Source organism: Corapipo altera, unplaced genomic scaffold (assembly GCF_003945725.1).
Source record: "Corapipo altera isolate COAL_440 unplaced genomic scaffold, ASM394572v1 0, whole genome shotgun sequence".
Taxonomy (NCBI): Eukaryota; Metazoa; Chordata; class Aves; order Passeriformes; family Pipridae; genus Corapipo; species Corapipo altera.
Genome location: NW_020884872.1, coordinates 81,042,307 through 81,069,535, shown reverse-complemented (window position 1 = coordinate 81,069,535; position 27,229 = coordinate 81,042,307). Strand labels below are relative to the sequence as shown.

The 27,229-nt window shown below is 37.3% G+C and overlaps 1 protein-coding gene across 2 annotated transcripts in view; it reads right to left on the bottom strand.

Annotated features, from left to right (window-relative positions):
* Positions 1–551: 551 nt before the first annotated feature.
* Positions 552–27,229, bottom strand: part of SLC36A4 (solute carrier family 36 member 4) — a 91,605-nt gene continuing 64,927 nt past the window's right edge. For both annotated transcript variants that reach the window (XM_027647076.1, XM_027647146.1), the window contains exon 11: positions 552–2,366. In XM_027647076.1, the coding sequence (XP_027502877.1) occupies positions 2,059–2,366 (308 nt within the window). In that variant the 3' untranslated portion in view covers positions 552–2,058. The remainder of the gene's footprint in view (positions 2,367–27,229) is intronic.

Genomic DNA, 27,229 nt, shown 5'->3' with positions numbered 1-27,229 from the left:
TGCATTGTATGAGTGTTAAAATAACAAAAATCCTACACTGTAGGAGAAAATTGACATTGTGCAAAATATCTTAATAAACATTTTCAAGATTCAAATGATACAACATTGTTAGACGTGGCAACACTGGCCCACTGCATAAACACACTACTTCATATCTGGTCAGTCAGTGGCAACACACTTGTCTGAAAATCTGTGCCCTGACAGGCTGCACTGCTGTCAGACACGGCAATAAGATGTGTATGGCTTTGTATTTGGGCCAGGTTATCCAAAGTCTGATGGTTAAGTTTAGACCCCTCAAACCTATCAAGCTTCTAAACAAGTTACAGCCTTTCAAAAAGATATGGTACCTTCACTGGGCACCAAGGCCACCTCTTTAAGTTGCAGGTACCCAGGTCAGCAAATCTTCATTGATAGTACCATGGCAGTATTCACTTGCACCTGCCAAATTAACCACCCAACTCTGAACTGCTCAAGTCTTTCTGCACCCTGGTAGAAGCACTTTCTCAGAGTTGCTCACTACAACACAATTGATGCAGAACAAACAGTGTGAATGGATTTGAAAGTCCTTTATTCTCCAAACACACAAGGAGAAAGATGGAAAACTCGCAGGAAAAATAACTTGTATTTAAATCCTCTCAGTCTACTAAAAATGTTCCATGTACAAGTATTTAATGTCAAGTAAAATATGCTGCACAGAAATATATTCTTATTGGTGTGTAGTTTATGGTTTTGGTAAACAACAGATTCATTATGAAACAGATGGAAATACTTAGATTCCAAGTCTTTTAAAACAGCTTAAAGACTAAAAACCCTTTAAGATGAAAAGCTGAAGTTACCTTTTGTGTCTGCTAACTACCTGTATTTGCTCCTCTGTGGCACTTTCATAAGAAAGCACCTGCAGAGACTCCTCCTTTTAAAGTGCCTGCCAAGTACTTAACTTTGTCCATGCTAAAATGAAAATTAGAGCATTACTCAAAACTATTGCTTGAACAAATATATGCAGTTTAAACTACATGCTATAATGAATCCCTATCAGAAATGCCCTCATCAACACGGAGATGAAAGTGCTCATTACAGTCACCAGATGGTAGATGACAAGGGAAATATTCTGACAAGAAAATATATAAATATATTTAGCAATATATTACTCTAGCACTGTAATGCCAAATGGTAGATTACCAAATGGTAGATTTCTGAGGAATATACTGAAGGCAAGCAAAATATTACATATATTTCTATCTTAATTTGTATGACTACATTGGAGAGGTTTTGGCATACCATATTTCTTGGAGGAATGTTATAATTAAAAATAAGTTTCTTCAGAACAGGAATGAGTATGATAAATAGTTCTATTATTGTACAAAATACAGGGGGTTTTAGAAAACAAGACCAAAAACAGAGCTTCAACATTTGGAGGGAAAGTCATCTATGAAGTGTGAGACAGAAAGTCAAATATGAACCCTGAAAATCCGGATTGCACCTGGGGACTCAGCACACAGGCTTGCTAACAAAACCAATTTCTGCCCATTTACCAACTTATCAACTTGTTCTTTTTTTCTTCTAAAATAGACAAAAGAAGCAAAAATATATAAAGGGCATGTTAGATACTATTTAAGGCAGAACATAAGAATCCAAAGCCAATTATTATATGTTCCAACAGAAATAAAGATATGCAGTCTACAGACTTCTAGCAATAGGTAAAAAAAAATACAATATTTTATACATTTGTGTAGTTGAAATCAAGGATAAAGAAATGGTGTAAAAAATGGGTCAGGATAAGAGTTACCAAAAAATGTACAAAAATAAACTGTTTATCATCTGTGGTGTTGAATGTTTTTGCATCATGAAACTAATATTGCTCTGATAAACAACATCCTGTAACTTTTCATCCAGAGTCCAGAAGGGATATATAATTATTTTCTAAAAAAATAACGTATTTTCACATGTATACCCTACATCTCTAACGAACTACCTCTCTACACAGTACCAGTAGTTGAAAGCAGGTCCTGAGTCAAGAATTTCTTGTTAAGGAACAAAATAGTTCACAGCTCCTCGTTATTACTTTAAACCAACCACCACGTTTGTAGCATTTAAATCTGCAGGGAAGCTCTCTGTTGCGTTAGCTAGAACTGCGGATGCGGGATAAACGATTTCTTCAACCGTCACATATGTCCCTGTTAAAAATCCAACAAATCCAATAACAGCTATAAAAACATCCTTAAATACCGTCCATAAACTTAAGTTTTCCTTGTAGAAAGTGAGGATTTCAACCAGAGGTGGCAGAATCAGTCCCAGAGTGCTGCTGCTGACAGCTCCGACAAAAGAAATCACCAGGTCTAGGCGAGGGATCAGAACTGCTACAGCACCTAAAACATAAGAGAAACACTGGCTTTAGATTCAACATCCTCATGAAAAACAAAACTGCAAAATATACATAGTCTAGTGGTTCAGGCTTTTTACAAAGCTCTATCATTCACTGTTTTTCCAGCTCCAAGTGGTATGCACGATATAGATTAATGCCTGTATTTGTCAGTAAGCCTCATGTGATGCTCATCTGAGATACTCGGTTTCAATTCTGAATTTCTGCATGAGCTGGCAGAGCTTCAAGTTAAAGTGTTCTTGTACTTACAGGGTAAACAGATTTGGCCTGCAAATCACAGAGAAATGAGCAATATGAAATTGTATGGACATGTTTCCCTTTTTTGGTTGTTGATTGGTTTTTAAGATGAAAGAATAAAAGTTGAGGAAGATGAAGGGAAAGGGCTGTTGCAGGCTGCTCAGGAGACAGTGGGCAAAAAAATACTACCATCAACTAATAGATATAACTAAAAATCTAAAAGTGACATAAAATTACTCAAAATTAACAAAACCTGCTTGTGACTTGGCAGTCACAGTCATTTAAGTCACTTTACCCTACAACCTTGCCTCTTGAAAAATCTTGGTTTATACAATTGCATTTAATTTGTAAAATGTTGCTGTAATAGTTGCCCAGTTAAATAAATGAGAACTTGGCTCTGCCAAGGGGAATCTGAACACAAGGTCAACACAGCCTTTTAAGCATGGCCAGTCTCACTTACTGAACCTACAACATTTATAGAAACAGAATCCATCATGTTGGACCAGAAACTTCTGGTTAACCCCTTTGGCTGGCAAGCCTGGGCAAGTACCCTAGTATTAACTCAGATACACCAGTTGTCTGTCATGTAATGTTTTCAGTCCTGTATTAGAAAACAGCTTTCAAAGGCCTCTATATGACTCCTGTATGTGGTGGAAATGTCACTTTTCCCTTCCATGAATACATAGCTTTGTAGCTATCAGACATTAGTGTAAACATCCACAGCACTGGCCTACTTGCCACTTTCTGTCACTTCTTATCAGAAGAAGCAATCAGGAAGAAAGGGAATGGGGAAAACAGGTGTAAAAGCCACTAGCACATAAAAAATACAACATAATATGTTTTGGTTCTTCCACACCTCTTCTCTTAACTCTTAAGCCATAATAAAAGCATGTTTGGCTTTAGAAAAACTTCACCAATCAAATACAATGTAGACAGTGTTTATGGCAATAAACAAATCACAGAATCACAGAATATGCTGAGTTGGAAGGGACCCATAAAGACCACTGAGTCGAACTCTTAAGCCTGCACAGGACCATCCCCAAGAGTCACACCACGTGCCTGAAAGTCTAATGCAAATGCTTCTTGAATTCTCTCAGGCTTGGTACTCTGGGGAGCCTGTTCCAGTGCCCAACCACCCTCTGAGTAAAGAACCTTTTTCTAATACCCAACCTAATCCTCTCCTGACAAAACTTCAGGCCATTCCCTCGGGTTTTGTCACTGGTCACCACAGAGAAGAGATCAGTGTCTGCCCCTCCCCTTCACGAGGAAGTTGTAGACTGAAATGAGGTCTCCCTTCAGTCTCCTCTTCTCCAGGCTGAGCAGACCAAGTGACCTCAGCCGCTCCTCATACAGCTTCCCCTCAAGGCCCTTCACCATCTTTGTTGCCCTTCTTTGGACACTCGTAATAGCTTATGGAACAAGGAGGGAGGAAATCCCCACATAACATATGTGTTATCCAGCACAGAGCTTAATGAAATAAGTCACAAAGTACCCACCTCTCTAACTTTTGCAGCCATAACCCTGTTAAAGCCATAAAAGTAAATGCCATGAAAGCCTAAACCACACAGGATGAGCAGCCAGACCAGACTGGCAACATGATACTTACACCATCAAACACGGTCCAAAAGTAACTGAAAAGTGTAGCTGAAGTATATTTACAATGTCTCATAAAACTCTCAGCTAATTACTATGGTATTAATATGAACAATGTGTTGTTCAGAAGTAAAAGAGAGGGCTGCACATTTATTATTCAATAGATGTAGTGGGTGTATTCATTTAATACAGATTTTCAACTTCTGTAATAGGCCTTTCAGTTCCACATGTGTCCAGAGTTTAAAAGGCACTCATTAATTTATAGTTCATAGTTTTGATTGAAACACTCTGCTTTATTAAAATAATGAGAGTATGTTTCATATTTTTTAATTGGAAAAAAACCCCAACTCTAGTTTATAGTTGCTTTAGGTTACAGAAAAACAAAATGCTGTGTGTTGGTTTGAATCTCATCAAGCACTTGTCTGACTCATACAAATTTGTATGGATCTGGATATTGCTGTGGGAGGAAGTTTGGAAATTTGCTTCAAGGTTTTAATTAGTGCCTTATTTATTCTCTAACAATTGAAAAGAAATACAACTCATGTACTCAAGAGTTAAGAAAAGGGTCCATTTTCCAGAAGAAGTAAACAAGGGGTATTCCTACAGGTATGGAGTCTGATTTTCCCAGCCATGTGTAGGTTTTAAAAATACAATGCTAAGAAGAAATTCTGAATTTGTACCAATATCCAATTTGTACCAATTAGCAAATTTGCTAATGCTACACTCAATCCCTTCATCCAGATCATCAGTAAAGATATTAAACAGAAGTGGGCCTAGCACTGATTCCTGGGGGTCACCACTAGTGACCAGTTGCCAACTGGATGCAGCACCGTTCACCACCACACTCTGGCCCCAGCCCTCCAGCCAGTTCCTGACCCAGTACAGGCTGCCCCTGTCCAAGCCGTGGGCTGCCAGTTTTTTCAGGAGAATGCTACGGAGACAGTGTCAAAGGCTTTGCCGAAGTCCAGGCAGACACATCCACAGCCTTCCCCTCATCCATCAGGCGGGTCACCTGATCATGAAAGGAGATCAGGTTGGTCAGACAGAACCTGCCCCTCCTACACCCATGCTGGCTGGGTCTGATCCCTTGTCCATCCTGTAGGTGCTGTGCAATTGCACTGAGGATGATCTGCTCCATAACCTTGCCAGGCACTGAGGTCAGGCTGACAGGTCTGTGGTTTCCCAAGTTCTTCTTGCAGCCCTTTTTGTGGATCAGCATGACTTTCACCAACTTCCAATCATCTGGGACCTCCCCAGTGAGCCAGGACTGTTGGTAAATGATAAATTAATAAGACACCTTTTTTTTGATCAACATTTAAATTGTCCTTAGGCTTGAATAAGAGCATGAGGGCCATATGAACAAAGCAACCAGCAGAAATAACAAGAGATAGCATCCTATTGCTTCTACCTTAAACTCTGCAGTCTAATCTCAAAAACTACTACTAATGAATTCTCCAGCCTCTCTCAGCTATGTAGTCAGCTGAGGCTTTTTGGTGGCAGGAATACTGTAGTAAAACTATTCTATTTTCTGATGGGACATAACACTCCAGTGGAAAGATGCCCTTAATTTTATTCAGTTTATTTTGTAGTGTGGCTTCTTTTACAACTTTTTCTCCTTGTTACAAAATCAGCAGACTACTTGCTGGACTTGCTTGCTGGGAGGTTAATTCCAATGAGACTGCTGGGGGCAAAAAAATGTTTTGCCATCTCCACCCAACTTAAGTGCATTATAGCTGCAGATGAAGTCAAATATGTGATTACCATATTCCAATACTTCCTCCAGTAATCAAATACTGAGCTACTTTATTTCTACCAGAACATAATGCATATAACCATGCTAAATCCTTGAGCAAGATTGGTACAGCTGTAATTAGGATCTATGGATCTAAGTAAAGATTGAATAACATTTTAGTCCTGTCTGTACACAGTCCAAAACCAAAGCATATTATGACTTCATCAGGAAACTTTAATCACACAGGTCACTCAGAAAGCCTTTTTTCCATGTTTCTAGTAGGACTTAATTTATTAATAAGCATCTTTAGGAAACCAGAAAGCAATTTTGAAATTTAAAAGGCTAATAATAACGATAATTTCCACGATATTTTCCTTTTGTTCAGTAATAAAGCTGTTTAATATCTCTTTACTAAAATCATTAAAAGAAATGACTTCTCAGATAGTACCAGATTTTAGATTTTATCTAGTATTTAAACATAATTCTGACAACAAACAGGTCAGTGGTATTTAAACATTGCACCTAAAGAAAAGAATTGTGTTTCCAGATCAGTACTACAGCCCAAGCAAATTATCCTAACAGCAGATTTCATAAATCAGCATAGTCAAAAAGACTGAGGGCTTTTAAAGTACCAAAAATATTGGATATTACTAGAGGGCGGTAACTTCACACAGCTGAAAAGCAAATTGTCTCAAGTGACATACAGCCAGTTCTCTTCAAAGGCAGTGACAGTGCTGAAGAGGTTCCTGTTCTGCAGGAAGACAGCACACCCCACTCTCCATTTGTACTACTTTTCCAGGACCAAACCAGAAGACTACAGCATTGATGTATTAAAGACAGATGTCTGACATACATACAACTTTCCAAAAACACAAAACAAAATCGTATTTTTAATAGACAGATGCCTACGGTATGACAAAGAAAGGGTCCCTTCCAGGAGTTAAAATTGCCTAAATTAAACATTTGGCAAAGAATTCTGCTTGGAGGTAAAATGGCAAGTAAAAATATCAGCCTGAAACCTCCTTCCTAATCAAACATCCCAGGCTGCGCTCTGTGTCCATCTTTCTTTACAACAGCAGTGCTCAGCCAGTCAATCTGGCTTCCTCTTCTTCCCTTTCCCTACTGCAGTGTTTCCTGGATCCCCTTCCCTAATGCAGCACCTTTGTATTTTCTTCCAACTCCCTCCTCCTTTTCTGCAACATTCTCCTCCACACTGGCCAAGTGTTTTTCCTTTACCTTCTAAGAGAATAGAAAAACATTTCTCTGCTACAGACTACCCCAGAAGGCTTAGCCAGTTTGACTGCAAGGAGTTTACATGTGCAGGCTGGACAACTAGAAGGTCAAAATACCTACATCTTCTCAAGTAGTTGTTTGACCAAGGAATCCACGTTGTCTTTTCTGTGCATGTGTATTTCCATGCTCTGTCTATGAGTTGTAACTTCCACCTTGGTTTGTAGGTAGGCAAAGCAGTGGATGCTGCCCCTCAAACATCAGCTGGACATTGCTGATTTATTTAGAGAACCACAATAAATCATTTATCTCTCCTTTATAAAACAGTAACCTACTACATTGCAATTAAAACTATTCACATTTTAAAAATAAATGACAAAATCTAAGAAAATTTAGTATTTCAATAAAATATGTATTTAAATTACTAATTAAAAAAAATGCCTTCCCTGAGAGTTCCACAGCGGAAACCAAACTGTGTTTTGATATATATGTACTAATCTGCAGATAAACTAATGCAAATAATAACTTAAGAGCATTTGTGAATAATTTACATATTGAAAGACCCAGTATAAAAAAAGGATTTTAGATAAAGATCCTGGTATTACATAATTATGAATTAGAAATTTTTTTTTTCCTGGTTAGAAATGCTATTTAACATAGAGTTTGAGGTGGTGTTTGAGCTGTTCCTTGAGACATCAGAATACTATAAGACACATACAGAAGATAATTTCTTTAAAAACTTCTTCAACAGAAGTAATTTTCCTAACCCAATTTCCTAAAAAATATGTTTTTAAATACCAGCTTAATCTCAAAAACAGAACTAAATAGAAAAAGGAACAAAGCAGTAGACAGACTGCAGTTACAGTATGAGGTGACAAACGCTACTTGCACATTAGCAAGATAGAGATATAGCTTGCACACAGGATAACCACATGTATCATATAGTTTGGCTTGGCCTTTGGAATGAAAAACGCTTTCCTCACTATCTTCCTGCAACAAAGAGTATGAGAGACAGAGACAGAAAGTACTTCACATCACCTGCCCTCATATTACAACTCAGTGTTTATGATTGCTTTCTCCTGTGTTAGTAGAAAAGACCAGACTCATACAGGAGAAGATGGTTTCAATATCCTTACCCTTCACAAAGAGAGATGACCCAGGATGCTGCCTTGATACACAGCAGAGCCCTGTTCAGGGAATGGGCAGATCCACTTCTTCCCCCCTTCACATCACTTTCTCAGACAGGTAAATAAATTCAGTTTTTACAGCACTTTGCAGAGATTTCAAAGCTGTTTATAAAAGGGTTTATATTATTTTTATTCCTTATGTAGAAAAACACATAAAGAATTACAGCAGACCAGTGATTTAACAGCAGCATTAAGTCTAGCCTCCCTACCAGGTTACCTAAAATACCTACAAGCCAGGGTGAAGGACTGGCATGTATGACTGGCACAAGACACCCATTACAGGACAGCATTCCCCCCATGCTCTACTAATAAAATCGCTTCCCTCTAGCTGTCTGTGCTTCATACAACCCCAAAATTTAGGCAGTGTAATTCATTCAGATTTCAGCTTCCAAGACCTGCACCCATTTTAAGCAGAACCCCATGTCACAACAATCCTATGCAGCAGAAGCTGCATGAGCAGGTACAGCTTTACAGGGACAGGGATGGAATAGCAGTGACACAGCTATGAGGCAATTCTTCCCCTACTCACCTCCTCAGGACCACTCAAAGTGACTTCTCTCTCCAAGCCAAATGTCCAAGTGGTAGTTAATCAACCGCTTGACCTCCTCATCCTATTCTGTCTGCCCCCATCAGATCTCCAGAATTAGTGTATTTTTACTAAGCAAACCAGGCAGTGAGAGGCTAAGGAAACTCCTCACGCTGCACTTTGTCCAGAGCTGCAACACCAAGTGATCTTCATAAAACCAGCAAGCAGAAGTGCCTGGCACAGCACACACTGGATTAGGTAAAAATGTATTTGACCATTTAATTAACTACAGTCCATAGGGACACAAGTGGGATTTGGTTAGACTGTTAGATATGAAGCATTTTATTTATTCATTTGTCTCTGCAGTAAATTTATTTGAGCTTTGCTGCTGGTAGTTTATCATACAAATCTTTCTAGGCATACTTCAGTGAAATAATGCAAACAGCTGTTACATGCAGTTAGATTCTACAAATGAATGTAAAGCATACAGCAAATTCATTAATACTGTGCTCTAAATGGATGATCCTAGACCACTTCAGTACTGAGACTTCCCACTGTCTGTCACTCCCCTTCTGATTCTAAGGACTCACCAGAAATGAGTCCTCCATTGAACTTTTTTCCTCTTTGGCTCAGTCTCTCAAAATAATATTTGACTCTGAGACAGCTGAAAGGTTTCCAACAGTGCAAGAAAAAATTAATGTTTGCTTATCCAAGGACAAGACTGTTTTTGCTACAGGGAACAGAAGAAAATAATTAAGAGGAGTGGTTAAGCCTTGAAGAGCCAGCCATGATGCTTCCAATGATGCTGAAAAGTCATATTTTCCTCTACTCACTGTCACCACTCCATACTTCCCAATCTTTCTCTTGGATACACTGTGTATATCAAGATATGCCACAGGAAAGTAGGCAGGGATCCATGGCTGCTATTTTTTGTCTCATAACAAAAACAATAATAAGTTAAAATAACTTTATATTAAAAAAGTTTGTCTTGCCGTTAACTTTGAAAATAAAATTTTCATTATATACCTTTTGATTACTACATAAAGTGAGCAAGAAATAATGTCATGAAGATGAAACTGAACACACGTAGCTTTAATCTTAAGCTAATATGCTTTGTTCCATGAATACATATATATGAAGCAGAAAAATTGCCAAAGACACCTTTAGGAATAGTAACTATTACTTCTCTTTATTCTTTGGGTTTCTTTCCTATTTCATAATAAAATTTTATATTTCTTTAATAAAGATGATTAAAGAAACAGCTGATTAATATGACAAAAATACCTATGTTATTGTGGAATTCTATTTCTTAAATAGCAGATTAAGTTAGCTCTCCCTCCTCTCCCCAAGTATTAAAAAAACCTACAGAACAAGTAGATTCTGTTCTGTAACTTTAATAAAACTTCTGAGTCTCTAACCTATGTTTTTGGAGAGGGGGTTATATGTGCTATAGCTTCCATCAGCAGGAACACATTACTTTGCAAATGGAATTTGCAAACAAGAAGACATATCAGACCAGCTTGCCTAAGGAGGGAACTCATGACAGAGTTCTATCCTAAAAAAAAACAGTAGAGAGGAGGTGAAGCAAGGACATGCTATAAAAGAGAAATTGGAAACATCACGTGGACGTGTCTGGATGGTCTCAGGAAAGGCAAAATTCTACTAAACAGAGACATTCAAAGGATGCTAAGGGCAATAAGAAAAGCTTTTACAACCACTTTGGTAACAAAAGACTGAAGATGGAAATGTGAGCCTGCTGCTGAATGGGGTGTGGGATTTAGTGACAGTACACACAGGAAAGGCTGAGGTATTCAGTGCTGCCTTTGCTTCAGGCAGTCTCCTGGCCCCCACTATCAGCGAATGAGCTCAACAGGAAGAATTACCATCAGGGGATGAAGATTGCATCAGGGTGTATTTGAGAGAACTCAAACCATAAAGGTATAGAGGACATGAAGGGTTGCATTCAAAAGTGTTAAAGAGAACTGGCCAATGTCTTAAAACCACTCTATACTGTCTTTGAAAAGTCATGGAATTTGAGGGAGATCCCTGGTAAGCGGGGAAATTAAATGCCATCAAGAAAAGCCAAAAGATTAATACAGGGAAATAAAGGCAAGTCAGACTTCCTTTGGTCCCTGGAAAAATCATGGAGCAAGTCATCTTGGAGTCTTCTGGGCACACGAAGGAGAAAAAGGGTGTCTGGGAACAAAAAAGTAATGGATTTACGTAGGATAAATCACGTCTGACTCTCCTGATAGCCTTCTCTGATACAATGTCTGGATTTATGGACAAGGGGAGAGCAGTAGATGCCATTTACCTCAACTTTAGAAAAGTCTTTGACACTGTCTGCCATAATACTCTTGTATCTGGATGGAGGGAAAACAGATTGGTAAGAAACCTCACTGGACAAAAGAACAGTGGTTAACAGGTCATGTTCTACCTGGAGGCTAGTAAAAATCCTACAGCTGGTAGGGAAAGTAAAAGCTTCCTGTAACTGATAAGAAAATGAAACAATCACATGAATTACGTTCTTTAAGCCTAGAAAATGATAATGCACTTGCTACAATACTAGTGTCTCACAAAAATGTCCCTGTAGCACGAAGTGGGCTGATATCGCATTTAAGTAAACATTAATTTAAATCATTAATTTTTAATCCTCATTCAAAGCTGGATTATACTTGATATTTTAAGTGATACTTCACTGTATTTTGATTTCTTATGTAAAATGGCTTAAAAATTTTTATTGATGACTTCAGATGACACATGATATTATTTAAAAAATAGCTGTCCTAAGTATCTTACAAACCAAATACTTTAGTCCCCTGAGAAATTTTAGTCATTTTCAAATAGGAAGCCACACTCTGATTTCACTCAATGCTAAAAGTTTCCCACAAAAAGCAAATGCTTGGATTCTCAAGTTGGTTTTAAGTATCTGAATTGGCCTGCTCCTTTTGCAGTGTGAAAATGCAGAGGTTTTGGGTATGATCAGCAGCTATTGCACATGGCACATACTATATTATTACTGACACAGTAATAAATACCTTGTGAATTTGCTGTAACAGATCAAAAGTTAATTAAAAAATGCTACCCTTAAAAAGATAACAATCACTAACAATCATGCTGCAGTGGGATGATCAATGCATTTCCAAAATAGTACTTTGCAACAGCTGGTGTCACAGGCACAGGTTAGTTAAAGCCTGCTGAGTTGATTGATGATATAGAAACAAGCTGCCAAGTGCCTTGGCTTCCTGGAGAGAATCATGTGCAGTAGCTAGTTGAGGTTCAGCTCCCTGCATTGGCAGGCTTAGGCAGATTAAGTACTGAATTATGGCCTGCAGTCCAAATCCATCAAAAAATGCAGTCATCTGCAGATGTTTCTAGTCTTAATTTGTTGGTATTTCACCTCACAAAATGAAGTTCAAAGAGAGCAGCTTGCCTCATCACACAGGCAAACTCGCCTACGGCTCAGCACAGCAGAATTCAGGCACAGCCTGTGTCTGCAGCATCGCCCCCTCCCTGCATCCAGTCAGCTGTGCTCACTGCAGGCTGGGGCTTCCTGCACAGGTCACTCTGCCAGGTGTCTGGGAACATGCACTGCCCACTATGCATGCCCAAGGGAACAGGTCACCCTCCCTGGCATTCTTTCTTAGCATTTTATGACCCAAGTAAATCAATACCCAACATGTGATTGCATATCAGAAGCCTGTACTGCCATAGACTGTCCTTTACCTGTAATTTTCAAAGGGCTCACCACCATCTTTTCCACTTGACGGGAGAGGGGAAATAATGACCTAGTGCTCACAGCAGTTTCATGGGAATGGGGGAACTCAGGTTGGATGCACTCCTCGAGGAACTGAGGTTTAAATCCCACTTCGAGTGTCCCAAACACTGGGTTTCCACCTACAAAATTACCTTTCAATTATTTTTTTCTAAATAAGAACTGAGCTTGTGTTGTGTTGATCAGAAGCCTTTTTCTGGCTATCCTCAAATGCTCTGCATTCTGTTTTAGGGATGGATTTCTTCCCATACCAAACTCTACGTTTGGTAATGCTGTTAAGTGGACAGTGAAATGATTATGTGTAAATATAATTTATAAAACAGTATGAACTCCCACAGGATGAAAGGCAATACTAAGTATCAAGTGCAAGATACTACTGTATTACAATGTCATTTTTTAACTAGCAGGCATTACAACCACTACATCAACTAATAAAGCCAACCAAAAAATCTTAAGAGTATGTAATACTCCATACTTTGATAAAAATACTCGTTTAATTAAAATTAACTGGAATATTCTTGTGGAAATTATTATGTATATTTGCTGTCTATGGTCTTCATATTACTAAAAAAAATAAGCTGGAATTAGTTGTAAACTAACTAAAAATAATTAGTTGTAAACTAGCAGGAAAAAAAAGTGAATTCCAGTATGTTTGAAATTCATCAAACCCCTAACTTTTTATTCTCCAGAAAATTGCTGCAATGACTTCATCATTAGCTCTGGATTCCACTGTTATTTATAACATAATATTAAAATCTGGAGTACTTTTGTTAAATCTAATTAACCTTGAGAGGTATGTATGGGAAAGATTTTATACTGTTTTTTGTTCCCAAAACATTGATCTGGATGTTGGAGAATTGCTTTACTCTCAACCTAAACTGAGAGTGCAGTTCATTCCTTACCAAAAGCTTTGTAGATATTGATTTAAGGATGTGATTATAACCACGGAATTAGACTATTGATCTACCCATTGTCAGTATAAGAATCAATTTAGAAAACAAGTGAAACACAAAATTGCCACAAGTTTTTTCAATTAGAAGAGATAATACTGCTTATAAATCATATGAGCAAGAATTTCACTAGTTTCCCTCTGGAGAAAAAGTCATGAAAGAAACAAGAAAAAGGAACAATGAAAATACTCACAGGAAAACGTTATCATCAAACTGTATCAGAATGGACTAAGAGGATTTCCACAAAACTAAAAGGACAAAAAGCTATAGTAGGTGTGGATTTAAGTAAAAGGGGCTTATGGTAAGATAGATCATTGACTCTTTGTTTTGGGAAATAAACAAGAACTGATGGTTGAATCAATCTTGAATGCAAACATCATGTCAGAGAAAATCACATTTTATAGGTTAGGCATGGCTGCACACCAAAGAGAACTATGGAGGACTGTTAATATGGTCAGAAAACACAACAGGTCAAAATTTTGCTTGCAGTGACACAAGCAAATATCCCCACCTCGGTGGCAATGCTCTGTATTTGTTTGAATGAAAGTTTAGTGTTTACCCCAGGGACAGAATTATTCCATGTGTTTACTGGATAATTATATTTACTTAGCAAAATAATTTTTTGCTTGTTTTTTAGAATGTGGTTTGTGTAATTTTCATACGTTATAGAATATTGATCATAGTTGATTATAAAAATAATAACTGAACGGAAAACAAAAAGGTACAGGAAAAAAATCTGTACTAAATAGCACCAGATGTGGACAGATTAGGCATAGGTCTAGGAGATCGTCCCCAAAGACCTTGAAGAAGCTATTACAAATAAAATGAAGAACAGTTTTTGTACTAAGGAACGTTCAGATTTTATCCCTCTCTTTTGTTATCACAAGGTATCTCATACACTCTCAAGATAAGTGATTCTTTTTCAGATGAGAGAAATCAATCAAGAACACAGTCCTTCAATGAGGAGAAAGAGTAAATGACAAGTTCTTATTCATCCCTTCCTCTTACAGCACAAATTTAGCACATATATCCACACGAGCACGTTATACCACCATTCATAAGCATCTATCTCTTCAGAGTGAGTTGCAATATTTCACTAGAACAGGGAAAGGAAAATCGCATTAAAAAAAAAGAAAATAAAGCAGAAATGCAAAAAATGTAACATCATGAGGATTGAATTAATTTAAATATGCTATATGGATTTTTTCTTTATTTTGCTCTAAAATTTTAAAGCTGTATACCTTTATTATGACAAGTGATCTTTAAAGTCCTGGCTCTGCAACAGGTTGGTGAAGTCATTATAAACAAGTCACAGAGGACTTAATTCTCATACGGTTCCATCTGTACCTCAAGACTTAGAGTTAACTTTGCTGCCCATTACACACAGAAGGGCAGAGGAAACGAAATAAAATTAGGATGAAAAAATTCCTAATTTCCTTTTGTTCAGAAGGCACACCAAGCTACTACCACCCAGCAACTGCTCTCCAATCCTTTAAAAACAAGGCAGGTGTTTGAAGGCCTTTGCGAGGATCAGCTTATCAAGCCACAAATCATGAATAATGCTCAGGCATGATTAATATTTTAGCTTTTATGCTTATTTGAAGCACCAGCAAAGAAAATGCCTGGAGTGACTAATTCCAGCTATGAAGTAATTTTTTAAAAGACAGCTGAAAGGAAAGCAATGTTTCAACCCTTATCAAAAAGATAAAAAACCAATAGGGTGCTGGTATATAAACCAGCAGAAAAATTATACTTTGATGGTCCCAAGTATTTTCTTTATTGCTAATTGCTTTCAATATACAGTGAAAAAGCTCTCAAGTATTTTCAAGGAATGCTTTCACTACCTTACAATTTTCAAAAGGCTTACTTGAAACCTGCTTATCATGTCTAGCATCTTGAAAGAAGAATTCTGTACATTTTGCTCTCTGCACAGCAATCTATCTATGCATGAGGAAAAATATATTTCCTCATCAGTAAATTAGGAAATTATTTTGAAAATATGTTGCAACCCCACTTCAGCAGCAGCGTCCTGCTGGGGCTCATTTCAAGAGACTTCCAATCAATTTCTGATTTTTTTACACAGTATACATTAAATTGCTATTCGAATATTAAATGCTCTCTCATGCTAACCTAAAAACACAGACAGGTAAGAACAGTTTTCACTCATTTTTACATGAGCTCACACAAAACTGCAGTCAATCAGAGATGCTGACTACACTTGCCCCACCTCTCCTGGGAAAGCAGACTGCTCTTTAACAAGTAGCGCTGCTACAGAAATGCAATCACTGACTTCCTGTCACTCTTAAGTTCAGTTAAAATCCTACCTAAATGCCCCTTGTCATTTGAGTGATATCCAGAATGCCACACACACAGCACACAGAAGTATGTGTCAGTTGTCCAGTGAACTCTCCACAGGGATGGAATCCACAGCAGGGAATTCACTGGACCAGTCTGCCCCTATTAGAGCCACAGTGCAGTATTTTGCTGGTCTTATAGGTAGAAAAAATAATTACCACTAGAAAGTAAAAACAAAATGCCAACAATTTGTAAACATAAAATGCACCCAGAGATGTTTAGCTTAATTATTTCCTTCTCGCTCCGTAGTCAAATCTTTCCATGTGCTGCATTTGTGGCTAAGACATTAAAACATATGCACATCATTGCTTGAAATGCTTTCCTAATCAGTTAGCTTTACTAGTTACACCATCTTCTTCTCCCAGCTTATTGTGAGGACAGCATATGCAAAGAGAAATTAAATACCATAGACCATAGCTGGGATATGGTACTCTTTCAATCTTGTTTCCTTGTTTGAGTTAGAAAGCAATACTTCAAAGGAGAAATGGCTTCTGCCTGTAAGTTGCAAAGATTGGTAAAAATTTGACTGATAACGACATCTCTTAGCATTTTGCTCCACATTTTACATACATCCCTGAAGGGAACGAAACACTTCCAATGTATTTGACAATAATTTTCAGTTTCCTTTCCCCACAGAATTATTTTGCTCCCCAGTCATATTCACTCCCTTGCTCAGGAGCATGCTTGATAGGTCTTTTTTATAGCATGCATTTGAACACAACTTGGAATTGTATCTAAATGACTTTCAAAAGTATTTTAAGATCATAAGTCTCCCATTAAGTACTTGATAGGCTTCACTGTCAATTAGTCAGAGGAATTTCACTGAGCAAATATTGCTTAGTTTGTTTTGCTCAATGTTTTTGTATCTATTTTTCCCCAAAGCTGAACACCTCTCCTTTACTGAGCTAGTTCCTCAGAAGAGGACAGTGTTTGGCAACTTCCAGCTAATTAGCCTGCATATCTCTACTGGCAACATAATGTCCTGTCTTCAAAGATAAAAATTAATCAAGGGATTCACTGACTATCTCACCCTTTGTTTAAGCCACAGCCACTTGAAAAAACACCCACATCACTTCAGGCTTCAGTGGATGCCACTGAAGATACAGATACAACTTTGTAAGAAAGGGAAAACAATTTGCGCTAAATACCAATGAAATGAGGGAGAAGTATGAAAATTGGGCTTGCCTTTCCTTACAAATGTTCGAAGAAATGAAGCTCAATTCAGCAACACAACGACGGGACAGAGTAACGATTGCAAGATACAACAGCCCGCGGCAGAGTTCTTATGCCTAAAATTCCCAGGACTTTATTGAGTAAATTCTTCAGACTTCATTTTCTGCTATCCAGAGAAATATAAAGAAATAAATACAAACATCAGAAATGTATGTTTTCTTTGATGAGATAGCTCACAGAAGTAGGCTTATTTATTTAGCGCTCTAAACCAGAGAAGTCATCCCCTGGGTAACGGACCCATTTGTTCTTTTGCTGTGAAGTGGCTTCCACAAAGAGACAGGCACATTCCAGGAAAATCTCTTTTGAGTTACATAATCACCGAATATATCACGTTGGAAAGGATCCATAAGGATCATCAAGTCCCAACTCCCTGCTCCTCACAGAAGCAATCTAATCTAGTTTTCAAATGCCAGGCACAAGAAGTCTTCATTTCCCTAGGCCAAGAGACACCATCTGCATAACACTTAGGAGAAATTTGTTTTGTGTTTCACCCCTACCCTGAAACTAGTTCAATTTAATTTTTCTGTCAGTAATTCACTGTTGCTTACAGATTATCATGGGCTGTAAAGGCTAGGATTAAGCTAGAAAAGCAAGAGATCAGGAAGTGTAAATGATTTTTTAAAAATTTCTAAAATGTAAACTGTAACCTACCACTGAAAGGACAATGGAATAGCAATACATTGAAAATTAGTAACAATGCAAAACCAAACTCAACCTAAAGGAGAGCTTCGGCCATGATAAAAGTGATGACTTCAGTTGGCTGCTCTAACACTAAGAGATTACTAAAAGATGACTAGGTAAATTATATTACAACTATAATATCTTTTTCTGTAGAAAACAGTTCTTTTATTATTTTATTGATTTTACCTTTGTTATTATCGTCATTTTATCCTTACTTATGCTGGTTTAATTTTCTTCAAAACCTCTCCATCAGAAAACTGAAGTTTTTTGTTTTCATCTTTAACTTCCATATCAAATCAGTTCAGCACAACTTCTTCCTGAGCTATGTGCTTTAGCTCTGCTAAACACCACCAAAAAAAGTTTTGCCCCAGAATGGTTTTAACCTTTGCTACAATGTTTAAGATGTTTTTTTCTAATTAATGAAGACATTGACAAAGGGATCAAGTGCACCCTCAGGAAGTCTGCAGATGACACCAAGCTGAGTGGTGTGGTTGACACACCTGAAGGACAGGATGCCATCCAGAGAGACCTGGACAAACTAGAGAAGTGGGTCCATGGGAACCTCATGCGTTTTAACAAGGTCAGGTGCAAGGTGCTGTATTTGTGTCAGGGCAAACCCCGGTATCAATTCAGGCTGGGGGATGAACCGAATGAGAGCAGCCCTGATGATGACTAGAGAGGTGGAACAGCTCTCCCATCACGAAAGACTGAGACACTGGTGAGAGAGTTGGGCTTGTTCAGCCTGGAGAAGAGAAGGCTCTGAGGGGACCTTCTAGCACCTTCCATTACCTAGAGGGACTGTTTTCAAGGGCATGGAGTGGCAGAACAAAGAGAAATGGCTTTAAACCGAACGAGGGTGGGTTTAGATTAGATATTAGGAATAAAGTCTTTACTGTGGGGGTGGTGAGGCACTGGAACGAGTTACCCAGAGAAGTTGTGGGTGCCCCATACCTGGAAGTATTCAAGGCCAGGTTGGATGGGGCTCAGAGCAACCTGATCTAGTGAAAGGTACCCCTGCTTTTGGTAGGAGGGTTGGAACTAGATGATCCTTAAGGTCCCTTCCAATCCAAACATTCTGTGATTCAAGACAATGCATCCAGGGGTAGCCCATCAGGAGCACCGGATCATGTAGTCTTACTGCAGTTTAAATGACTTTCTGAGAGAATATAGTTCACTTTTTGATCTCAACAGACACCATTTTTATTACTGGCAGTCTCATCACTTTCAATCCAATGTACTAACTGTCAAACAGTTACAAAGCTGCATCAGGATGAGCAGCTGAAAACAGAGCATCAACTGATTCCAGTTGCTGCCATACTAATGCTCTTCTGGAAGCCCTGAATTAGCTACACTAAAAGAAATGGAGATGGAAAGAGATGAAACAAAAGAAAAAGTAATGATTCTCAAGGAAAGAAAATGCCAGAGCGATAATGAATGGAAGAAGATATGATACTGTGATGGTAAATATTTGGACATCTATAATATAGCTGTGGAAGGAGTTCATTGTGCTAAATGCCAAATAAAATACTATCAAATTTATTTCATACAGCTCTGTTTCCTTCCAGAAAATTTCTCATGCCTTCTGGTGAACAAGACTCTCACTTTTGACTTCAGCACAATTTTGTCGTAAATAGTTATCAACAGAGAAAAATGGAATGACTTTAAGGAGGAGGTAATTTTATTTTCAGTCCCACCACAGAATAAAACTGATGCAAAATCATGCCAGTTTTTACGAGCTTCTTTATACCTAGAAGTCCCTGCCACGGAGAATTTATAATCAAACAAAAAGGTACATATAAGATGCAGTAGTTGCACATCAGGACAAAAGTAGCTGTCTACTTCAACACTAACTCGTTTTATAACACAAGTCTAACAAAATACAGTGTCAGAAATAAAAAGTAGTCTACTCTGCATTAGTGTTCAACTGCCTGTAAAATTGTACACTAATAAGGAAGCTTTTCAGAAATGAAATTGAAAAAGATCCAAAACTATTTCATTTCTCCATTCAAGAAAAGAAAATTCAATTTAAAGAAAATCTTTTCTTGTATAATACTTCAGTTTAAAATTATATTTAATAGAAACTTCTGAAATTTAGTAGTGTAGCTGGAAACCCATACTTTTAGAAAATATCTATTTCAGTTAAGTATAGGGGAGCAGCCTGAAGTGTTTGACAAGCTGTAATCAACATCGTAGCACTGCTTAGTTGTGGCTAAACTGTGCAATGCGTGCTGTAGCAGCTGCAGAATGGTCACAATCAAACACTCTCCAAATAAGCACAGTTCTTATATCATAAGTGTAGACACAGTAACTCCTTGTAAAAACAGTGGAATAGAACTTTGAAGTTCTGGCCATCTTTCAAGCTTCTACCACATTAAAGACAGAGAAAAAGAATAATCACTATCAAAGTAAAGCCCAATAACTTTGTTTTTCTTCTAAAATTTAATTCAGTATTTAGTCATCAGTTTGAGAATTACTTTAGGGATGAGAGTGATCATGCTTCTTCTGGCTCTCCATTGACTACAATGAATTTCAAGTCAGGTACCTGCTGAGTCTGAACCTACAAGAAGTTTGTCTAAGCACAACTGCCAATACACCTAATACAGTGTCACACACATCCAACAGAGATTTGCTTCTGTACATTAAGAGATGAGATACAATCTGTTTGTTTTCTCAACAGGTATTCAAAACTTCCAAAAGCTTTGTAACTGTGTTTATTATGTCAAATGAATAAAAATAATGTAAATAAACTTAAAGGTCACAGTCCTTCATAACCACATATGCACATTATACTCTGTGGATGTTCTGGAATTAACCAAATACTTTATGTTACTGGATATTAAATACTCTAAATTTCAACTAGTTTCATGTTACCACATTCTTGTACAGATTGGACTATTTATGGCTGAACTCAGTTTTGCTAACCAAAAAAACCCAAAGTATGGGATAAAATCAAAAGCAATACATTATGATCTTAGAACACATAGCAGTTTGCACTGATAATTGAATGCATCATTTAAATACAAATATTGAAATACTAAGAACTTTTGAAGAATCAGACTAAAATTACTACTTCACAATTGGCCTGGATGTGCACTAAACTGCGGAAAGAGTAACTGATGATGTTTCAACTAAAATCAGTGCAACATAATTCTATCCTACAGATTTGCTGTGCCAAATTTTCCATCTCAGGTCGTTAAAAATAACCAATATTAAATCTCTTCAGTGTTGTACCTGTATTATAGCATCCGAATAAGCTGACTGCTTTTCTCACAGTCTGATCACCTGCAGTTGCATAAGACAACTAATGACATAAATCTTGTTGGCACACTGCACAAAAGTATCACTGTGTAAATCCAAACATCTGAATGTTTTCATACAGTCAAAGCTAAATACCACTTTAGGCACCTCATCAAAGCCTGAATTGTTTCCTATAGATAAACTGAAATTTAAAATTACTTACATGTATTAGCACAAGGATAATTCAAGACAAGTGTCTGAATGACAGCATTTAACCTAAGTGTTAGACACAGAGCAGCATGACTTGAAGAACAAAAATAAAACCTCTGGGAATTGCAACATGCAAGGATAGCAACTATCGTAAAGTACTAGGGAAAAAAAACTATCTTGTAAATATCTAAACTTTCTCAAATGTGTTTTTAATATTTGAAATTTTTAGACTTGTGGAGATCAAATTTTAAGTTATATTTTCCCAAATCTACAGATTTCAATCTCTGACTGCCAAGAAGCGAGTAGCTAAATGAAGGAACTGCAACATCTGATTTAGCATTAATGAAGTCAACACTTCAATGCTGAAGTAGAAATAGCGAACATTCAAACAACAGAGTTGATTAACATGCAGCTCAGAAGGAAAAAGCTCAGAAGGTGATAAGAACGTTATGAAAAGTGATCTGATTAGTCTGCAGTAGAAGAAAAGAAAATGTGGAAATACAGTTAGATTTTGTGGAGGATGATGTTTCAAAAATTCAATGACTAAAAGCCAGACAGAATTGGACAGGAAATGAAAAATAAAGCTTGACAAGCCTATTTATTTTGGCTCATAAGCATTTCCTTAAAATGAAAGAACATTGCTTTTTACTCCAATAGACTTTTGTGAGTTTGATTTGGGTTAAGGTATCAATCCCATTCAATGAAAAGATATTTCAATAAGTGAAATACTTTATGGGAAGACAAACCCCCTACCTATGTTAGCTATACCAGGGACAGATGAAGGGACTCTAAACTGCAGAAGTTCAAAATAAAGTAAGGACTATGTTCTATATCCTTATTGTACAGATGCATGTTTAAGGGCCTAGTCTTTAAAAGCGTAATATGGACAAATTAGTGCCATTCACTGCTCTAGTGGTCTATTTGTGAGAGTGGGAGCTCTTACTTTAAATCTTTAATATAAATGCTTACACAAAACTTTGGCAAACAGAAAAGTATGTAGGCAATATATATATTTGTATATATAGAATATAGTTTGCTCTTTAGATATTAGGAAGGATCAAGACTGCACAGGCAACCTTGATTTCATGATTTCTTGATGTCAAAGCTTCATACCTGAGACCAGACTTGAACACAAAACTGCATGCTGCATATTGAATATGCTTGACTTTTTAAAAATAATGGCATCCTGACCATTCATCAAAAAAAATTAAGACCTGAAGCCTAGAAGGAATGGTCAACTGTGCTTGGAAACAAACTTTCAGATTGAGAAATGCTATCCATGACACCAGAGTCCTTTTCTCTGCATCGCAATTTTCTGATTTCCTCCAGAAAGAGTAAGAATCATGGCTAACTACAGACAGGGTCTGTCTCTTTGTGCAGCCAGTTTCCTTTCTCCATTTCTATTTTCATAAGCTAGCCATCACAAACAGCAATCAAGGCATCACATGGTGTTTTAAAGTCAATCGAGACAACGCCATATCTTGTATTCCACTTCTAAGGGTCACAGGTAAGCTCACAGGTGCAATTAAGCACAAACTGCTACCATTCAATCCTACTCCCCAACACACTTTGTCCCACAGGATTTCCAAGTGATAAGCACCAGGAACACACAAAAATCCTCCACCGTTCCACCAGGTGTTTCCAGTAGGTTTTCCCTTCCATGAGTACCTTGAAAAGCCAGTGCTAAGGGCAACCACGGATTCCCTTCTAAGAATAATAAGAACGAAGTTTTCACCAGACTTTCCAGTGTAAAGAGAAGCCTCTGGAGGAACTCAATTAAAATCAATGCAGTGATAAATAATACAGAAATGATACACATCTGTTCCCTCCGGATGTCACAGTTCTGGGTTTTTCTCTCAATAGGATTGTGCTGGATACAAAGCATACTAACTCTATTTCCATTTATCATTTAGTTTTTCTATAAAAGCAACCCGAGAAATCACTCTGCTTTCAGAAGCATTATAATTAGCAAGGGCTAGTGTAGATACATATCATGTGTTTATCTTTCATCCCTTCATTTGATCATTTCATCTACCAAGTCACAGAACTCCAAAGAATCAGTTTTTTAGCTCATTTAGAGTAGGCTGAGGTATGAAAATGATTTAGTTTTGATTATTTTATTTCATTTGTGAATATTTCTTTTTGTGCAGGGAGGAAGACCTGTCCATGATTTCTTCAATGTCACAGATGTCCTTTATCAGCTAAAGTAGATATGCTTAAGAATCATGATTGATTATGAATAAAAAATTCCTGGGGAAGATTTTCAGTTTCATTTATTAGTTTAAGAAGCCTGAATTAAAAAATGCAGCAATGATGCCATGGCTCTTATCTACATAATATATTTCCTGTAAGATAGTAATTTCTAACTTGAGTGCAATGAAACATCTCACAAATACTCTCTAATACAAAATGTCTTTTCCAATTTGTGTATGGCATAAGAGATGCCAATAAAGACTTTCATGACATGAAAAACAGAAAAATCACAACATGAAATACTACAAAACCATTTAGAGAACAAGGTTTTGAAGTGAACAGTTTTACAATACTGCTGAAAAGCTCTCCCCAGAGAATTCTGATCCTCTGATAATCCCTTCTGCTTCTGAAACTCACAATACAGCTCTGCTCCAGCATTCTACTAGACATCTTTCCTCTACATTTCCTTCTCTTGAGTACCTATAAATCGAGTAGATATAAATCATGACTGTACTTAGAATTTTGTGTCAAGTTCTGTTCTCCTATTAAACAATGAACTATAAATTATTTTGGCATAAAGTTTCCTCTACAGAGAGTTCATACATCACACTTTTTTCCTTTTTGCTAGAAAAATTTGTAGAATATAATCATGGATATTTTCATTATATCATTACTATATTCAATCTCAACATTAATTTCAGACACATATGCATGCTGTGGATGCAAAACAAGTGGTTGAGTACAGCATGACATTTTAGGGCAAGTTTGTGGTAACTGAGTAATGAACATCACTATATATTTCAACTGATGCTATTTTTTCTATTGCAAAACCAATAGTATTTTACAAATGCTTTACCTATTGTGACATTAACCTATTGTGATGTTTGCATAACTCATGTTTGCAAGGTGCTCTACAATCATGATGCATGTGAAGCACCAGGATCAATACTTCACATTGGAAAGGTCTTCAGAAAATTGTAATGTAATTTCATCACATTGTTGCAGAAATAATTAGAAAGAACTCAGTAATCAGTGACTGAGGCACTCCAACACGTACCTATTTAAGAAGACCAACTGTACTCACATTGTTTTGTCAGGACCATCTGACAAAACCCAGTAATTGTTACAAGAACAAAATGGGAACACTTTACTGAAAAATAGAAAATAGCAGAACTGACTCTTTACGCAATGAAAAGTTGACCACATTAAGATCTAGTTCCACCATCAGGATAAAATGAAAAGAAAGAAGTTTTCACATGCCTAAGAGCACATTCCTATACCAAGTTCAAGTGGGCTGAATTTGGAAGACTGAATCACAAGAAGCACCCATACACACCATCTGCCCCATCATCCAATATGTCATGAAACATGCTTTTGTAGACAGAACAACCTTAAGAATGTTTTATATGTTCTTTTAAAATTAAATGTTTGTATTTTTCTGTCTGCAGTCACATATTTCACTTTACTAATTATTATCTTGTTTCTCGAACTTTTTGCTGCAACAACTACTTTGCCTGAATGAGAGATCACAACCCCCAAAGTAGAACTGAGCCCCTTTAGGATTTGAAATTGGTTTCTTCCCCTCCAAAAGAAGCTGATGACAGTGATGCTCCTGATTTTAGTATAATAGATAAGTGTCTAGTGTTGATCTGAATGAGTCTGGTCTTGTGATTAAAGCTCAATAGGGTAGATCTGTATGACTCAGAAAAAAAGTAAGCTAAAATGTTTTGGAGTTCTAACACATACCAAAACAGCACATTTTGAGAAGTTTTGATGTATGCAATGTTGAGCCTTTTCTGAGTGATAAGAAGCAACTCATCAGGAACCTGTAACTTTTTTTGGTAGCAAATATTCCCAGTTCACTCTTGCAACACCATTCCAATTGCCTACATGAGCAGGCAATAATGGATTCAGCTCTAGGAATGATTTTTGCCAATGCAGGTCTCAAGGCAATAGAAACCAGCAGTTAAAGGAAAAAAAAATGCTATGGAAAGGGGAAAACCTTACCCTTTTTGAGAGGCTGGGAGAAACAGAAGGAGCAGCCTAGACCATACCAGTGCAATGGAGCTCCAGATCATGTTTAATGGCACAGAAAGGTACAAACAGCACGCACCCACTCTTCATTACTAGGAACTACTCAGAAACTAGAAGCATTTGTAGAGCATGACAGACATGAGTCCAATGCCTGCAATCACTCTGTGAGAGCTCAGTCATTTTATCACCTCTGTTGTTCAGCGTACGTATTGATTTTAAAAACATTTCCAAATGACTGCAAAGCTGAAGGATTAAATCTATCTTGTTGGCTTCGAGTGGATGCTCCAAATTTGCTGAATAACCTCACAGTAATAATAGTAATATTCTTCTCTGACAGATACCAGGAACTAAACTATGAAAACAATATTCCAATATCTACTGGATGTCAGAAATGTCAATCACCAAACAATCACCACTTTTCTTCAGTTACATATGTTGGGTGGCTCAGTTCTTCAGAAAATGTGGTAATGTCTAGATCTAGGCTGCATCAGTTGTAGGCTTTCATTCCTTAGAACACTGCCATCTTATAAACCTAGGCAATAAATGAAGAAATAAAAAGGAGAATTTATAATTTAGACATATTCTACCATATACAGCTTACTATTTGGCTGGCCATAAATACAAAAACTTTTTATGTTTATATGAGTTTTGGTAACTGGTTACCCTGTGTCCCACACCTCTTTCACCTATAAAGGTGTCTTAAGGGCTTATATATCTATCCAGTGTTCCACTGAGTTGTGGCTCATAAGCTTATACAGGAAACACCGGGATTTAAAAAAGTACTCCTTTTTCAACTAAATCTCATCTTTACCCTTCTGTCCCTACCTTCTTCTTTATTTCAAATGTCTCCAAGTGTTAGGCTGGATTTTAAAAGTGCTGAATTAGCTTTGAAAATAAGTAGAACTGAGATCTAACAAAAATTTGCTCTTAAAACACTTAAATGCATTTTAAAATTGTATTTTTACACCCAAAGGATGTCCATCTGCATAGTACATGAACATACTGGTGCACATTTGACAAAGGGCCATAAAGATGACTAAGGGATTGAACATTATTCATGAGAGGAGAAGCTGAGAGAGCAGGGACTCTTCAGCCTGGAGACGAGATGTCTCAGGGAGACCTTGTCACTGTGTACACATACCTGATGGGAGGAAACAAAGAATATTGAGTCAGAATCCTCACAGTGCTGTTCAGTGAGAGGACAAGAGGCAGTAACCACAAACTAAAATACAAGAATTTCTTTCTGAACATGAGAAAAAACATCTTCACTGTTAGAGTGTCCAACACTGGAACTAGTCTCCCAGAGGGACTGTGCAGTCTCCATCCTTGGAGGTATTCAAAATCCACCTAGACACAGCCCAGAGCAGCTGTTCTCACTGGTCTTGCTCTGAGCATGGGACGAGGGCTGACAAGCTCCTCTGGTACCTTCCTACCTCCACTGTTCTATGATTCCAGATTTGCTTTCATGTTTTTGTTGTTTACTTGTATAATGGAACTGCTTATATATAGGTGCTATATACCTAATTTTTTCCAGATATTTCTTTTTTTGTTGTTGTTGGAAATGCCTGGAAAGGAGTATAAAGTAACATACACACTGTACATACATATAGATATATAAGCAATTTAAAAATTTAGTATTTTTCAAAAGCAAAAGAAACCCATGTCAGCTTAGAATA